Raw genomic sequence first — 18967 nt, forward strand, 5'->3', positions numbered from 1 at the left:
TCAGAGCACGTAGATGTCTGGATTGACTCGGTGGTCGAAAAGAGAAATTCAAATGAAAAGTAGGCACAACAAGGAGAAGAAAGCATGGGATACAGGAAAGCAGATGGACAAACACAGAAAGCAGATGGGCTGCCTTCAAAGTGCTGCTGAAAATGCCCTAATTTTTTTTACTTCACTGGTGACATAAATCAGACTTCTTCTGTTTATGCTTAAAGTATAAAGAGTGAGCAGAATCGCCATCACAAAGACATCATTTCAGATCATTCACAAGACTGCTGCATCTAAAGTGGATTACTGTGGAAACAACAAAACTATTGCTGTTTCAAGAAAGCGGGATTTTAATGGTGATTTTCAAACTTCAAGGCAAGTTGTTGTGCCTAAAATCCTCTCAAAGCTCATTTAAGATTAATGACAGAAATGTCAGTTACATCAAAGGATAACTATTTTCTTCCAGAGAAATTACATGAAAAACACTGAAGAGGCAAAGACACAAAGAACAGGACAGAAACAACCACATGGAGAAGCCGACTGAAAGAATGACAGGGGGACACAGCAGCAGCTCTGTCCTGAAGGATGTTATTGTTTGGTTTGTTTGGATGTGATGGGATGGTCACAGCACACGAAGATGTTATCTTGGTGGCCTGTGGGGAAAACTCTCCCTGCTTTGGTTCACTAGATCTGTTTACCAGAAAAACAAGACATCTCCGCTCCGTTGCCTTTGTGGTTCGGCATGCTAAGCACACAGAGTAAATATCTTTCAATTCACTGACTCCTCCTGCAGTGAGAGTGGAACTTATGTCTCTGCATTCATCAGGCGTGGTTAGCTTTTATAGCGCCTCTGGTTATGGTTTCAAGGTTTGTGTTTTAGCTGTTACTGCAGCGATATTGCTATGGCTGCTGGGGTAAAGGGGAAGGGAGGGCAAGTGCCGTAAAACATTGCTTCTTGCTCAAGCTATGTCCTAATTTTGTGAAAAGATAAACATCTGTCCTTAAAAACATGACAAATTGCACTGCTTTTGAAAGTGTGCATCCAGTAAATTTCACCCTGGTACACTTAATCAGGTTTTCTGTTCAAATCCGAGGCAACATTTGCATCCATCTCCTTTATGATTGCAATCATTGTCCCTATAGAGGTGGATGTGACATGATGTCACTACCTCTGCTGATAACAAAGCATTTAATTGGTCACAGACATTTACAATGCTCCCATTTTATAAGCATGTTTACGTGAATAGCCATGTTTGACCTGCCTTAAGCCTTGATGGATCACAAATGAAATTCCTTTATACTTGAATGCAATGCATTTTTAATAATGAGTCCTTTTTATTTATAATGAGCTTTCCATAAATCTCCGAAACTTTGCAGTTTAATACAAAATAAAAACAAATAATGAAAAGTGCAATAAACCAAACACAGAGATGAAATCATGAATTTATTGATTTGGCTATTAGAGTGTTTGAATATGTCTGCATTCAAAATAATGTATTTTTTTATGATTTGAGAAAATGATGATGTGAAGGCTGTCACAAAGTAAACATGGGCATCATTCACAGAAAAATATGAACATGCATAAATTGAACAATGTGGAGCCAAAGCTTCTTCTTTTTTTTTTTTTTTTTTTTACAGAGGTACATACACACACTCATGCCCACACTTGCACACAGACTGTACTGCGAGCAGGCTGGCAGGCTCTCTGAGCAGATACCAGGCCTTTGATGGCGTGCTGGGCTCATCCCCTCTGCTTGGTCGAAAGTGTGCGCTGTGTGTGTATGTGTGTGTTTGTGGTTAAATCCACCTTGGCCACAGTTTGCCTCTCCATCTCCCCAGTGTGACAGCACTGAAAAGAGCTTCTGTTTCGGGGCCAGCCTCATCCCACATTAATCAACAAGGCTGCAAGGGCAAGCGGGAGGGATTGGGAGGCAAGGAAGACGAGTGGAGGTGGAGGGAGAAAGAAAGGGGAGACAGTGGGGGCACCGATGGCACCCGCCCTAAATCAGCAACACAACATGCTTTTTTGTATGTTCTGACATGTTCTGTCTGGTAATCTCTTTTATTTTCTACATTTCTCAGATTACCTCTTTCTTTTTTGACAAAAAAAATAATCTTTTTTTCCTCATCATTAGCTGTTTCTGTTGCTCCTTATCTTGTTTTGGCAGTCAACACGACACAAACAATGACACACAAATCCATGCATACAGAAAAAGCAGAGACACCTTGGCAGCATGGAAGAGTCTTCTCCCTCTACACAACTTAGCACCCAGGTCTTTCTTTTCTTCTATTCATCCCAACTCCTATCTCTCCTCCTCCTCCTCCTCAACTTCTCTCCTCTCCTCTGCTCCAGCCAGCCCTAAATCCTCTCCCACTCCATTGCTCCCACCACTCTGCCATCTTTCCCTCTGTTGCTTTCTCCCTCTGTCACTCTCTCGCTGTGTTGTAATAATAAACACCCCATCCAGCTGGGCTGATATATGACTGGAGTCAGTTCTATCGCCTGTTGCCGGGTGAAGCAGGGGGAACCAGTGGGGAGTCTGGGAGCCAGTAACTCCCAGGTGATACGTTTTTGACTTGGTGCTGCTGGACTGAGGTGTGCTGGGAAATTTTATCCGTTCCAAGTCTTTCTATTTGAAGTGATTCACGCACACTAAGGGATTAGGTGTAATCAGCATGGTGAACATACATCCACTATCTTTTTTTACTGCAGTATTTTCACAAGCTACACTGCTAAATACAAGACAATGGGAGAGTTAAAAAAAAGGCTGTCATTATATAACCACACAACATATTAAAGTAATGTTTTCTATGAGTGTGGGTTCGATGTTAATTATTTTAAAATGTGAAGGGTTTCATTAGTGAATTGTTCCTTGTCTTGCTTGAACCAACACATTTCTTTCAACAACTGCAAATACTTCAGCTTCCTGCTCTGGACTAAAAGGTGGCCAGGGAGCGGTATCATCCCTTGATGCTCAGAAACAGGTTTCACGGAATTGGACCAAAACTATGAGTCTCCCAGAGAGATCTGTCCTTGTTTAGTTTCCACAGCCGCTCCCGGCCCAGGTGTGAACTTGCACACTTGACCTTTCTAGCATTGAGAGGGTGGTTGCAGGTGGAAATATGGATTGCATACAGAAAAATGTGGTGGGACTTCACACCAGCTGCAAACGCTAGATCACTGAACGAAACATTACCACTGTGCCGGGTTTCAAGAAAATCTTTCAGCGGGTGCATTTTTAGACATCAGGGCATACTCAGGAAATACCAGAAGTTTTCAAAACAACATACTGTTTTAAGCAAACAGTTAATAAAGCGGGACACTGGCTTATAGTTTACCCTATATTTGTCCTTAGTAAGATTTCCCAAATCCCTCAGCAATGATATATAAAGCTCATAAAAGAGTCATGAAAACAACAGAGGCAGTAAAAAATCTGAAGATGTCCCTCACCCTGAATATTGAAGTTGATGGTGAACCAATTATAACACTCCTGATGGGCATGTTTTGGATCGACATTGTGTTTGCCTAATTAATTAGCATATAGCCTATGGAAAACACCAATGAGCCGCTGTAGTAATTAATTCATCCAGATACACAGTACCCTAAGCCAAGGTTACTGTACATTCATCTGCTACGCTGGAGTGGATGGCTAAAGAAGTGTGTTGTTAAGGCAGTGCTGATGAAGTCTGACAGTGTTACTGTTCTCTTCCCATTACTTTGAATTGTGTTTCAACAAAGCTGCAGCACTTCTTTCTTTTCAGCAGCGAGTAGAGTTGACAGCATAATAACGTTTCCCTGGTAAACAAGGTAAAAAAAAAAAGCAAAAGAAAAACCCATCTGGCTGTTTAAACATCACATTTCTTTATGAGGATATTTAAAAATGTGGTAGTTCAGTGTGGCAGTTTGATGGATTTCTATTGCACCTTTTCCAAAGGCTGGATATTGCTTCAGACAAGGCTAACGACATAGAAGTGAGTGCTCGGCTGCTGTTTTTTTTACAAACATGCCAACTTGACAGAAGCAGTATCTGTGCCGGGCTGGGAGTGTCTTCCTCCGTTTCAATGGCAGGAGTAGATTAATGACAGCTGGCCAAGCCCAGGAGACAGAGGTCACTACCTTCGTGAAATCAACTGAAGAGATGGAGTGGCAAGGGATGGGTGGGTTGGCGGTGGGGGGGAGATTTTCTGCAGCATGAGAGACACGCCATTGCATGTCTGTGATGTGTCAGAGGAGGAGGGAATGTTTGTGTTCGGTGGATGACACGGAACCTGCTGACGTTTCAAGCTTCGCCGACTTCCCTTGTGCGCTGTGATTCAGTGGATACACCTGACCTTCAGCCACTCACATCTCTTATAATTAACTCAGTCTAATCTATAATTACTGTCTCCCATGTCTAATAACCATATATGCACGGCTTGCCTCCATATATTAAGCTCCCATAATTTCTGAAGAAACAGAAGGAATCACGAAATGCTCGGCCGCTGGTGGTTCTCTGTTTGTTGTAAAAGGTCACTTGTAATTTTCTCTGCCAAATCAGCCTCAACAATTTCTCTGGCAAGCTTTTCCAGCATTGCGCTGGAGTGTGTGTGACCTTTTTAGTGGGCAGATGATAACTGTTTCCGCCGAGACAGGAATAGAAAACAAAATGACCTGTTTAGAGACCAGAAAGGGCGGCGTAAGCAGTTTGCAGCCTTGGCAGGCTACGTTCCTCTTTGTGAAGAGAAAAAGAGAGAGCGAGAAAGTGAAGATGTAAAACAAATGAGAGAGATAGAAATAGAGATAGGGAAGAAAAATTACTACCTATTGTCCGCTTGGTAGGCAACCTGTGTACGAAGAAATCTTGTCCGACCTCGCACCCTGGTCAGTGCAGTACAGCTTCTCTTCTCTGCTCTCATGTGTTCATGTTTGTGCATGTCCTTGGTCTTTTGGCCGGAGTAAAAGAGCGTCCTGAGGCCTGCTGGACAAGACAAGCCAACCCGTGGTGGGGTGACAGTGACCTCTCACCCACATCTGATCTTTCATTACAACTGAACTGAATGCAAAACTAAAAGAAATTGCCAAAACTTTCTATTCACCAAGTTCGTCCAGCTGAGACCTTCTTAATCGATGGGAAATGCTACAAAACAGCTCAGAGAAATGGGACTGCAGAGTGGGAAGAAAAGAAATCATAAAACTGGATCAACCGTACCCCCAACAACTCTAAGATGGTGTACGTGCAGAGTGAAAATCAGGATCTCAGTTAAACTACACAAAAGCAGAGAACAAATCTTGCCTGAGGAAAAGCTACCAGTACCAAGACAAAATTGAGGGTGCAAAATAAGACAAAATAACGACTACTGTTTGATCTACTATTTAAAAACTATCACGGTTAAGTAAAAAACTTCTCACGTTCCCAGCTCAGGGCTGTGTGTTAGCCCATTTTTTTCTGCCCTTTTTTCCCCTCCTCCCAGAGAAAGCAAGACATTTTGAAATCAGGGCAAGAAAAGTACTGCAAGTAAACTGGCTGAATATGTGTCTTGAGGGTTGTTAAAGCTCTTCTTCCACACCAGCAGAGCTGAAGAATAAACGATGGCAGGAGGAAGCAAACCACATTCCGCCTATATTGTGAAACATGTTGCTGTGGAAAGTTTCGCTTTCTTCCTATCTCTCTTCATGGCAGTTTCGAAACTATCCAAAGATACACCGCTTTGACAACCCTCATTGGGACACAAGAGTGGCATACAAGGGATATTAGCTTAGGTCAGAGTGAGACAGAAATGCTTCGGAGCTGGTAGCACGTCTTTTTGTAATACCACATGCCTGCGCGGTTGTCATTGTCCTGACATTTAAACACATTTCATGTTTTCCTCTGCCATATCCCACCAACTGGGAACCCGTACTTCCTTAGTCTTATTTCAAGCCCATTGTTTTACTTTGACACTAGACTCTGCATTGTTTTGACCTTCTCTTGACCTTTCGCCTCTTCTCTGACCCTAGATGGACTCCCTGGAGGCTCTGGGAGAGGAGATCAGTGGGATGGCACGCTGTCCATATGATGCCAAGCACGCCAATGTTGCCCTCTTTGCTGGTAAGATGAAATACACTATGCGTGTCCGACTGACAGCAATGTAATGTGATCGCGTTTATCATCAGTGAAATTATCACATTTTGGTCACTGCTCTGTGGTGTAACTCAAAAGGAAACATCCATTTACAGGAGGTTAAACTAGTTTAGCTTTGTGTGATAGCTCCAGTGTTCATTGTCTGCCATGAGGCAAAGACATTAATCTCAATTTTTGACTATCTAAAGTCATTAAATGTTGGAACATGTCTGAGCTTGATGGGAAAGTTGAGTGTGTTTGAGTGGAGGATTAGTTGCGCTTGTATTTAACATTGTTCTTAATACCCTGCGGTTAATTCTAATGGCAGCATGTCAAAAGCGAAAGCTATCTGTGTTGCATGCACTCGAGCAAACCATCATACTCGAGGCTAAATTTGGTCTTTGTTAGGAATTTGCTTCCTATTGGATCCCTTCAGAGACACGTCAATAACATTAGGCCAACACAAAAAAACAGTCATCTGTCATTGCCTTTTATTGTACTTTTGTCATTCTCTCTGTCTCTCATTTACTTTGTGTCAAAATGTGTACGATTAAAAATAAGTCACAACGGATGAGGCCCGAGTGAGTCAGCTTTCCGTTGGCGGGGTGCGATTCCTGTGATGCAACAGAGCCACAGGCTGCTAAAGACATCCACTTCACATTCACATTTGCTGTGACACGATTTATGGCGGTATTGATGAGCTGTCCCTGCCAGCTTAAAGCGGGGGACGAGAGTAAATGCCCAGCTTGACCAGTTAATGTGTAGCAGGGCTGCCTGAAAAGAGCTGGAAGCACTGAGTAATCAAGAGGGTTCCTCTGACTGGTCTCCTTTCAATTATGTAGTTTGAGTTTCCACTGTGGTTTCAGCCCAGGCAGGCTGAGGTCATCCTGGTGTATTGGATTTGTGTGTGTGTGTGTGTGTGTGTGTGTGTGTGTGTGTGTGTGTGTGTGTGTGTGTGTGTGTGTGTGTGTGTGTGTGTGTGTGTGTGTGTGTGTGTGCGTGTGCGTGTGCGTGTGCGTGTGTGCAGGACTTCATTGTTTGTGTTTGCGAAGAGTGTTTGCAAGACTGGGCAATTACAAATGTGCAACATGTTTGAGGGTGTATGTACAGCCTGTTTGTTGTCCTTCAAGTCGTCCCCCTGGTTTCTCCGATTCCCGCATTTTCCAGGTCCTAAGCCATCTGAAACATGTTTGTGTATCTAGCAACAAGAAAGGAATCTGTGAGCGGATTTATGTGCTTCTCTCCTGATTTAATGTCACTGTTTTCACCTTTTTCTCACTTTTTTATGGCTCTTTCTGTCTCTCTCTCTCTGTCTTTACTTGTCGCCACTCTTTGTCGCCATCCCTCCTCCTTATTGCTCTTTCTGTCTCCGTGTTCCCTCTCCAGATGGCAAGCTGTACTCGGCCACCGTAACAGACTTCCTAGCGATCGATGCGGTCATCTATCGTAGCCTTGGAGACAGCCCGACTCTGCGCACTGTCAAACACGACTCCAAATGGCTGAAAGGTGAGTGTGGGACACACAAACAAACTCTCGGTTGGCTGCAGAGCACCAAGCTGACGGACAAGTTACCAAACAAACTCATGCATGCTTGACCACGTGTGAGTGTTTTAAGTGATTTATGATTTATGTGCAAACATCCCTTTGTGTATGAATAAAGATACAAGCACAGAGCACTTATGTTAATGCTGCACGCTCTGCTTGATCCAGTCGTTTTGCCAACCTGCTCGAGTAGAGTTGAAATTGCTCTGCCCCGGGGGGTGAGCGAGCGCCAGTCCAGCCTGTAAAAGCTCAATGGAGAGATTCATCTTTTCTCACATGCAAATTGTTTCGCTGATATGATGGATGATAGATTGAGGCTCGCGAGGCTCACAGGCAGGGAATTTCTGAATAATATGACAGATATTCTGTATGTTTAGAGTGAAATATGGTGTCAGAATTGTTTTGTCACAGTAAAATTTCATTTTCACTCATATTCTTTTTTATTTCTTCTCTTCCTCCCGCAGAGCCCTATTTCGTCCAGGCAGTCGATTATGGGGACTTCATCTACTTCTTCTTTCGGGAAATTGCCATGGAATACAACACAATGGGAAAGGTAAGCACAGGCCCTATTCATCTGCTATTGTTTGAACTCTAATCAGAGGTGACTTCCTATTTACACAGAGAATTGGGAAGTGCCTGAGGAAACTAACAGGATGTGGGTGTGTCACACAAATGGAAGAAGGCTTTCAGGAGCTGAAAAGTGGCCAAAGAATTTTTCAACAACAGATAACCACCGGGCAGGATACCGAACCCAAAATAGAATCAAAAAGGAACTCCATGGATATCTGGACATCCCATCGACCAGCCTAAATATAGCACCTGAATTGCACGTTCACATAGTTCCCCCAATGCACCAGTTGACCTATCATCTCAATGCTTCCCATGAGAAAATCCATCCATGTGTTTGAGGAGTGAGACAACCTGTAAAAATAAAGGTTAAAGAAGAAATGGACTTTCCTTAAAGTATTACACCACTGGGAAAGAACCTTTTTCTTTTTAAAAAATCACATCCTACAACTGGGATTTTTTTTTTTTAATTGGATAGCAGGTAGATCAAAATATGATATAGAAATCATTCAGTCAATGTATAGTTTGTAGGGGGAAAAAATGAGCAAAAACTCAAAACATGAGCGAGAAAGAGAGATGTGACCAGATGAGAACTGAGTGGAGGTAACAAAAAACACAGCAATAATGGATTCACTGCCAGAAGTGACAGCCATGTGTTGTGCAAAGCATGAATACAGATCAGGCCTCTCAATCTGTTCAGTGTTTTGAAAGCTATGTCAGTATAATTATGCATGTGGCGGTAGAGCTGATTGCACGGAGAGCAATTTAACATTTAGTGACTGATATCTCTTCATTATTACACAGCTCAATGGCCTCCGCTGACGATGTAAACAGCCGCCTGTGCTTTATGGTCAGCTGATAAATCCACTGTGGCAGGTTTTCACTTGCTTTAGCTTTAATGTTGAGTGCTCACATTGTTATCAGTAAAATATAAACTGATGAATATTTCATGTGCATTATCAAGGCCCAACTGAAGTATTTGTTCTGTATAACCGATTTGTTTAAAGTATGCGTGAAGATTTGCACCGGTTGTCTGTGTGTGTGTCTCATTGTGCCCAAGTAACACACAGATAAGCCGGTGTAGAAATGTGACACCGAGCTGCAGAGAGTAAGCTGTGACATAATTCAGCACTCAAGTAGAGGTGACAGTCTCACCTGCTCTGCCTAATACATTCCCCTTAGTATCAGAACTCTACAATTTTACTGTGAACAGGCTTGTTTACTGTTGGCGTTATACATGTGTGTGTTTTAATTCAAAGTCAAAATCATTGCATTTCAAAATGTATGATTGCATGTCGCTCAAGTGTAAAGAGGAGGATTGTTGGCATATGCATAGGTGAGGGTGTGTGTGCGGTTGCATGTGGGTGTGTGTGTCTGCGGGGATCGAGTTTAAATGCATGTTTGCTCCCATTCACACCATCAATTTCAGGTCAGGGTTAGATTTATAGCTGTTAAGTATAGTGTGACAACAACTAATTACAACACTGGCTACATGATCTTACGGTGGAGTTATAATTACAGCACTGGCTCTGATCTGAAGCTGTATAGTTTAAACCTTCTGTTGCCAGGTGCTGACTCTTTAACAGCATATCAAACACATTCAATTACACTTCTTTCCTTAATTTGCTGTAAAGTGATGAAATATTAGATTTAGGAGTCTCCGGAAGATTGTGAGCCAAACAGAGCCCATAGTCAGCATTGTGGGTAAAGTTTTTTTTTTTCTCCTAAACTTTCTAAACCCTTCAGAGTTTGTCATGAGTGTGGAAACACAAGCTGAGAAAAACATTCTCACCTTCACATTTTCACTCCTCATGAAATGCAGTCGGCGCAGTTCGCATTGAAATGTGAAATGTGTGTTCTTCACATTTATTCTGGGTACTTTAGAGACTCATGCCATTTGAAGATGTTAACCATTAAGTTGACTTAGATGACAGCACATTAAATCTGCTGGATCAGCTCATATATTAATCAAAAGATCTAAAATGGCTAATTCATCTACAACCGACGTCAGTCACAAAGCACAAGTTGCTCACAGGAAACCTTCAGATCTTGGAATTATGTGACACAAGGGGCTGTGGATTCTTATGTGGCCAATGTAACCTGAATGTTATCAATGCCACAGTCTTTACCCTGATATCTGCTGATATTTGAGTCAGTTAAGGAGCATGTTTTGGGTAAAACGAATTTGTTTGTGTCTGTTTGTAAACATTTCATAGATCAGAGAGTTCAAGATCTCAGAAGTTCTGGTTGTGTGTGACATTATGGAATGAATTCAAAAACATTGAATGATGGTTCTGTAAAGGAAAGTCCCTCCATCCATTTATATTTTTTTGAGAAAACTGTATGTAACAATAGTCTTGTGAAGTACTCCAGAAGGAATACTGCAAAATATGATGAATTGCCTCACTAAGTGCTACTTCATGTTGCATAAATTAGGAACCCTTTTTGTTAAAGTTCCCAGCGAGAGTGTGACAATGATAAATCGGCAGCTTCTTTGGAATCAGGCAATGAGATTGTGATTGTCGACGGAGAAACTTCATGCAGTTGGAGTGTAACCTTTCCCCTGTGTTCGAAACCATCAGGTGGTGTTTCCTCGGGTGGCGAGGGTTTGCAAGAACGACCGAGGTGGCTCACCACGCGTCCTGGAGAAGCAGTGGACCTCATTTCTCAAATCCCGCCTGAACTGTTCCATCCCCGGCGACTCCCACTTCTACTTTAACATCCTGCAGGCTGTGACAGACGTCATTCACATCAACGGGAGGGATGTGGTGATGGCAACTTTTTCCACACCTTATAACAGGTACCCTTCAAAGATATATATAAAAAAAGTGATTTTAAACTTTTTTTTTAAGACACTGGAATTTAACCTTAAACATTGTTTTTGTGATACATTCTCTCCACCTCCTGTTGCTTTGCACTTCATCATTATTAACTCGATTATCTCTCGCGGCTTGGAATACTTTTTTAAAAATGCCCTTAATTCATCAACATGATGACAATCTGACCTTTGGTAACGCGGGAAGCGCGTGCCCCTGCTATGCCTCTTGGCGACATGTACTTTCTGTCTACCAGGTCAACATTTACACCCTTGATCAAACTGCTTAGTTGGCCTTTTGACACGCAGGTGTTTAATCTTATTTTGTCTTTCTGCCATTCACATTCTGAAGTGATTTTCATATTAGCAGACAAATGAAGTTTTTATCTAAATTGAAAATTACCACAAAGCCACAGAGCTTGGCTGATAGCTCACACATATTGTAATTTTCCATTTTATGGCTGCTTTTTAGCAGATAAGACAATTGCTTGTGACAACGCAATTGAGCATGGTTAATGGACATTAAAACCCAACGAAGCAATGCCTCTGAAAATTTCTATAAGCGACGGTTTTGATCCCAGTATTAATTTCCCATTTCATAGTCAGGGGTGAAATTAGAGGGAGCCAACTCCGGCAGAAGGCAGCTCCGGGTTTCTCGGGATATTTGCCTGATTCGCCGCATTCACTCTCTCACTGGCCGACTTGTTCCCCACCGAGCTGCTTTGTTAGCATCTGATAAAAACAGACATACGACTGTCTAACTTTCTGTGCGTATCCACTGCAGAGGATAATTACTGTAATTTATTAGCTAAGCCAAGAATTAACAGCTCTCTGACCTTGCTCTCTATAATACTGCCCTTGTTTGTGCTGTCTCCCTGATGTCTCCATGATGAGTTTAACCCATGATGCAACTGCAAGAAAATCTAGCCAGCTGAGAAAAAGAGAAAAGAATTTCCCTCTCTTTGTAAACAGTTCACAGTTTTTATATCTCTGTGCCTCCAAAATAGAAAAGCGAGTCAGTAATCTGGTAGGCGATGATTTCACACAGACAGAAAGAAGTCAGAGGCTCTGCTGCCATCACAAGATCGGTGCTTTTCCCCTTAAAATGAAATGCAATAATAAGATAATCTGTTGTTCATATCTTGAGCCCAACAGTGGATGAAATTGTGATGCCTCCAGGCTTTTGGGGAAACCCAGTCTGGGAGAGATGAGTAAGGGAATGTGTCCTCATGAGGGTCAGTGTGCACAGAAGATACAGTGACCCATTGATTACTCCATGGAGTGACTCTACAGTGTATGCACAGACAGATACAAAAACAGTATTAAACACATTACATGTGAAGTAAGAAATGTGAAAAATGTTGTCTGTGTCTTGATAGGCTGCTTCAATGCTTCAAGTTGGTGAAAACCACTCCAAAGAGAAACACTTTTTTTTTTGGTAGATGAAGACTAAACAGCTTGCACTGCCTGTACTTCACTGTCACCTTTATCGTCCATGTGCTCAATAACTTTGAAGCAATGTCCCCATCTCCACTCCCACCAGAGTTGCTTTGACATTTTCGTCCCGCCTCCTGTATGAATTCTGGCCACAGCAAAGTGACTAAAGGCTCGGAAAATGTTGTGCACAAAAGCACTGGGAAATTTTAGGTGTTGACTAGGACCAGGAATGAAGAATTAAATGGAATTCAAAATGCTGAGTCATGGTTTGATTAGTAGCTATGATGCAATTGCCAAATGACTGATTTACCCCAAAATTCCATATGATTGTCTCGGTGGGCTAAGACTAATTGCAGATGGATAGCGCAAAGAGGTTTCCACAAAGAAAAATCTTCAAACATTTGCAAAGCTTCACAAACATATAATTTAGGTTTTAAGCATGTTCAACGATTTGCACAACTTTAGTTTGTGAAAAACCGTTTCATAGTTGTTGCTCCGACACTCGTCAGTGTAATTTCAAGGCATCAGAGAGTGAAAGTAATGTCTGGTCTTCATCAAGCACTGGCAAGAGACCATGTGTTTATTTGGAGCAAGAATCCTCATTTGTCTCACACAGCTATCCTGTAGCTGTTGCAGATTTGTTGGTCACAAGACAGTCTACTGCCTGCAAACTCAATGTGGATTTCAAGCAATAGTTTGTGCAAAATACGCAAATTATCCAGATAGAATGTTTTCTTGCTTTTTGTGCCTCCAGTTAGTCGTAGCGTTGTGAAATGGTGGAATAATGGGAATGACTGTGTCCAGATTTAGAAGAGTTTTAATATCAAATGGGACTTTTTGTAAAGAAAAAAAAGAAAAAAAATATGGATAAAGAATTTGATGCCACTCTTCTTTTTTACCTTTTTTAAATGTCTGGCAAAACCTTGACAGCTTTCAAAGTTTGACTGTATCACCCAGTGTAAACATGCAACAGCTAAAATAAGCCGTCCTCAAGGGATTTAACCCTTCTGAAAGAGAATTGTAACTCTTGTTTTCCTGTCTCCTGGTGATAGTCCAGAATTGGCAAGGTGTTGCTTTGATATGTTCTGTGAAGAGCGTTGTTTATGTAGTTTCTGTGTGTGTGTGTGTGTGTGTGTGTGTGTGTGTGTGTGTGTGTGTGTGTGTGTGTGTGTGTGTGTGTGTGTGTGTGTGTGTGTGTGTGTGTGTGTGTGTGTGTGTGTGTGTGTGTGTGTGTGTGTGTGTGTGTGTGTGTGTGTGGTGGCAGTATTCCAGGTTCTGCAGTGTGTGCCTATGACATGGCGGAGGTGGCCAACACGTTCACAGGGCGTTTCAAAGAGCAGAAATCCTCAGACTCCACCTGGACTCCTTTTCCGGAAGAGAAGGTTCCCAAGCCAAGGTACAACAACAGTTAATTAACCAGAGCAGGCACACACACACACACACACACACACACACACACACACACACACACACACACACACACACACACACACACACACACACACACACACGCATGCATGAGCACTCGTGGGATTAAACACTTACACTAATTTGCAGTCTCTCTCTCTCTGTCTTTCTTCCTGCCTATGGTGTGTGTGCTTTCCCACTCACCCACCATATATGAACCCTCAACCTGGCCCTCTAATTAATGAATTGTTGAATCACGTTTTGATAATATCGCCACAGCTTTAACTCATGTTGCATCATTTATTCGTGCATCCCTACGTTATTTTACACACTCCATTATAGTTATTACACATCCGATGGTACATTGCCTCCCACCCACACACCGCATGCACAGATACCCTCACCCATTACCTCACTCCCCCTGCATAAGTATCAACAAATGAAGCATGACATCATTTTGCAGATGGCTGGCTAATTCCATAAATGAACCAACCTGATCAATCTCCCCATTTATTGCATACTAATTAGTGCGCTAAGAGCTACTCTACTAGCCCCAAGAATTGTTTTTTTTTTCTTTTTTTAATGATTTACTACAAAGACCTGGGCCAGGATGTGTTGGTACCCCCCCTCCCTCTCTCTCTCTCTCTCTCTCTCTCTCTCTCTCTCTCTCTCTCTCTCTCTCTCTCTCTCTCTCTCTCTCTCCGTCTCATATATCCACTTACCTCAATTAGCATATAATATAATGTTTGCATTCAGCAATACGAGGTCAGACGTCACAGTTATCCAGATCTACCTGCCGTTGTTCTTGTAATTGATGTGATTGATTTCATTTCCGTCCTGTGGTGTGTTCAGACCTTTTATCTGCTGAGAAACAGACGGAGAGTTGTAACAAAGCCACACAGGTCCGGCCCCACAGCAGACTGTTTCTCCATGTGTTACAATCTTGTTCTGAATCGGTTACAGATTTTCCTGTTTAAAAGATGTCTGTTTCCATTCTGCTGCCCATATGTGCACAGGCACAAATGCAGCTACCGCAAAGAATGTCTTTTCTATTGAAAAATCGATTATCCTCACATTTTTTTTAGAGAGATGACCGGCTTTTCATATCCTGGTGGTTTATTACCAATATAGAGGTCAACATTAGCAGCACTCTTTCTTAAGTATTATTTCGGGTTAGTAAAAGGTTTTCTTTAATTGAGAAATAAAAAGTCTGGTGCTCTGTGCTGTTTTCCCTTGAGTGCTCCAGTTTTTCCAGCACTTTTCACAAGAATAAAATTTTTTTCTACAATTTGTCCTGTCCTGCTTCAAAATTTTATGAAGTCATAATAGAGACGTGTGGCTTGTCTTCATTTCTTGACGCTCATGCATGCAAGTCACTTCATTTCTAAAATAAATGTACACATTTCTTGTGTTTGGTCCTCACATATTGATATGGTCTGATATCAAGCTGCAACTGGCTAATATCTCTCGGACCTGCTGTGGATTGTGTGCTGTGGCAGGCTATCAAAGACCACGCAGTAAAGAGCTTTTACAATCTCTCCGAGGTGAGATGCCTGCAAAGGGGATATGTTATCAAAAGCAGCTTCCCTTTTACAAGAAGCTCACCAACTCCTTGTAAAAGGATCAGATAGATGGGATGTCTCAGTGCCTCACCCTGAAGCCATGGAAAAGAAGACATCTTCTGTCCTATATGACCAGAGCCTTTCAGAGCGAAAGTCTCGTCATTTAAAGCTGCTCGGTCATTGATTTTTTGGCACAGTTAAACTTTCCGTCCCCCACGGGGACTCGCAGTGTGAAAAATTGCTCATTTCCTCGACAGTAAATGCCGTGGTTTTTCATCTGTACTTTGTTACTCTTTCCCCTCACCTTTTTTTCTGTCTCCCATTATCTCTCCTCCTCGTCCTCCTCCTCGTTTGCAGGCCTGGCAACTGTGCTGCCACTCCATCCATGGAGAGGTACAAGGTTTCCAATGAGTTCCCAGACGACACGCTCAACTTCATCAAAATGCATCCTCTGATGGATGAGGCCGTGCCCTCCATTGCTAACAGGCCGTGGTTTCTCAAGACCATGGTCCGGTAAGTATTACACACTCGAAACGCTCGTCGACATCTGAGGACTCTGAGCTGCTTCAGCCCAGGACAATAATTACATGAAGTGCCGCTTAGAGTATGGGGCTCATTAAAAGACAGTAATATTCCATCACAAACCAGCAGCTGACCTATTTCTTTTATAGTGAAAGAAACACCGGTCTACGCTGCACTACTCACGGTCTCCCTGAGTGACTGCGTGGAGATGTGATGAAGACAGAGCAAACAATTTGAGTTGCTAGTGATCTTTATGCTGTAATGTGTTTGTTTTAGAAAAGCAAACACAGAAAAAACAGATATTATCAAAAACATGAACACAACCTGTCGCTTGTTCAAGTTATGAGAGGATATTTCAAAGAGAGGACACTGGAGTCCTCTGATTGGCTTTTCTCTTGAGATTCTGCGTTTGAGCCCATTTCCCATAAGCCAAAGCACAGCGGCTGATGCTGTTTGATCATAAAGGTCTGTGTGGCTTTCACTTACACTTCACACAAGCGTTTACCACCAGCCTCTGGGGGAATATGACAGCGCACCACCGTCCCTTCAGAGTGGCAGAACTCGCTGACAGAGCATTTGGTTGCGAGTAAAAGAAAAAGTTCACTTTATAATTTGGACTTGGTTCTGGATCGCAGCTGCTCAAGATTAAAGGTTAGGACAGCCTGCCAGAGCCTTGACAAGCCTCAGTGGTGGTAACATGACGTTAAAGATCAGCTGCATAAAGAATTCTTCATAGGTTTTAAGTTATTTGCATGGTATCACATCTTGCTCCTTTGCTGAGGTCTGACCTACATACTGTAGTTTTCTGCCTTTGAATATGACGAGCTTTCATTGCGGTTATCCCCACAGGTTTCTGTGTTCATTAGTACTGTATCATATTACTACATTATGAATGACAGTGTTTCTCTCCTTACGTTATCAGCTACAGTATTGGATTTGATTTGAACACCTTGTCACAGCGTGTGGGGTGCGAGTCAAAGGCAATCGGTTGCAAGTTTTACTATAACAACTCAAAAAGCAACGTGAAGGCATGTGGAGAGGAGTGAGGCCTTTTATATCAGTCAGAGTTACAGTGTGGAATACTATTCTCACACTGAAGTCAATTGGAAATGAAATCAGTAATTGGGTTTGATCCTTGCCGCACCCCAGAGAAAACACCCCCAATATCCAACAAGAGGTTGTTTTTTTCTTCTGATGTGAAAAGGCCGGAGATTTTCTGTGCAGTGGCATTAGGCCTCAGCTGGCAGGCCATAATGGATCACACAGAAGGGGGGAAATACTCTGTAGAACCCCCCCCTTTTTGTGATTTTTTTTTACCCCGAATAGAAAAGACAGTGAATGCCTCATTCCTCGAGACTGTATTATTTCGCTGGGATCCAATCCCATAGACACAGTCCTCGGCAGCTCGCGCTACGACTGAAAAGGTGGAAACCGCATCAGACCTTCAGATTGTTGTTCATGTTTATTGGAAAAAAAGAGTGTCACACAGCCTTTTAGAATGAATGCAAAGAAAATGGGAATGGTGAAGAGAATAAGAGGCTGTGTCCTTGTTTTTTTTTTTACCTGTTTTTTAACAGGCTCTCGACATGAATGCCACTCTCTCAAAGGGTTAAATGTTTTGTCATTGCCTCTTGAGAAATTCTATTTTAGACTGATCACTGTTAGCACTGCGTACCTCTCTTCCCTTGTTTTCAGACTGGGAACATTCAATGAGGGGGAAAGTGGAATTTTCTAGATTTTTGGATATGCTTTCATCTTTAATCTTTAAATCCCATCTTCTTCAATTAAGAAAAAAAATCATGAAATCATGAAAGCAAAGATTTGCATAACACGCTCTGATGTGCCAGGAGCTACTCTTAGTGATAATATCAACTGTGCATTGGTCCTGAAAAGAAAGATACTGAGAATACCAGCTTAAATCACAAACAGCCTCAAGAGGTATTTCTGAGAACCACTTCTTTTTATTTGATCTAAGTCAAATCCTGCTGTAACGCCCACCAGAACAGTAAGACACCAGACTGAAACTCTGTGACAGGCAGGTGTCTAATTTTCTAACCTCAATCTATTTGGCGTTTATCAGAGTTTGATGTATAGCCAACTATTGCTGAGTTAAACAGCTGTCAATTAGTGAGGGAAAAAACACATCACTTGTTATTGCCTGAGCAACTTTTCTGTGGTATTTTTCTTTCAGGAAGTAGCTGACAGGCCCTGTGGCAATTTGTAAATCTCTAATGATGTAGCAATCAATTAATGAGATTAATAGGAGTCCTCCTGCTGTTCCTTATACCGTTTTAGACATCTGACGTTCATGTGACGGAAGGAGCAATAATTGATTGATTGACTCACATAATTATCTTGGAAATTGCATCTACCTAATTTAGTTGATATTTTTGTTTTCTAGACGTCTTCGTTTTTATTGGGGCAAATCTAGTCTCTCTCCGAATGTGATGCAGTGGAAAAGTGTTGCACTTGGATAGAGTTCAGAGCTTTCACATTGCAGTTGTGCGAGTGATATTTATCACAATCCATTCATCATCATCAAACGTGTTTTTCCCTTGTCAGTAACTGATGGAATTTTTTTTTTTTTTTGCTTTTTCTTTCTAGGTATCGTCTGACACGCATTGTGGTGGACAGTCAAGCGGGTCCCCATAAGAATCAAACAGTTGTGTTCCTGGGGTCAGAGAAAGGCATCATCCTAAAATTCTTGGCTAAAATGAACAGTGGCTTCCTAAATGACAGTCTTTTCCTGGAGGAGCTCAACGTCTACAACCCTGACAAGTATGTGACTCTGCTTGTACAGTATGTGTGCATGTGTGTGAGAGATGGATGGAAATAGAGAAGCACATGGATACAGTTGCTACAAACCAAAGAAAGGCCAGTTGATGCATGCATCTCTGTGTGTGTGTGTGTTACTGAGAAAAAATGTGTTTCATTTAGCATGTTTCCACATTTATCGACCTTGCCAACCCACCAACCCACCAGCTCCATCACTACCAGTCAGCTCCCCTGACCCAAGCCATACAGTGAAGTCAGCCAACCAGATGGCT

At 42.2% G+C, this 18967-nt stretch overlaps 1 protein-coding gene across 1 annotated transcript in view; it reads left to right on the forward strand.

Moving 5' to 3' along the window:
- Positions 1-18967, forward strand: part of sema6a (sema domain, transmembrane domain (TM), and cytoplasmic domain, (semaphorin) 6A) — a 108263-nt gene that overhangs the window by 62077 nt on the left and 27219 nt on the right. Inside the window, exons 7-13 of the mRNA XM_080500060.1 lie at positions 5966-6056; positions 7455-7574; positions 8075-8163; positions 10760-10977; positions 13694-13825; positions 15756-15911; positions 18525-18698. Of these exons, the coding sequence (XP_080356186.1) occupies positions 5966-6056; positions 7455-7574; positions 8075-8163; positions 10760-10977; positions 13694-13825; positions 15756-15911; positions 18525-18698 (980 nt within the window). The remainder of the gene's footprint in view (positions 1-5965; positions 6057-7454; positions 7575-8074; positions 8164-10759; positions 10978-13693; positions 13826-15755; positions 15912-18524; positions 18699-18967) is intronic.

The sequence above is a fragment of the Blennius ocellaris genome (genome assembly GCF_963422515.1).
Source record: "Blennius ocellaris genome assembly, chromosome: 7".
Classification (NCBI taxonomy): domain Eukaryota; kingdom Metazoa; phylum Chordata; class Actinopteri; order Blenniiformes; family Blenniidae; genus Blennius; species Blennius ocellaris.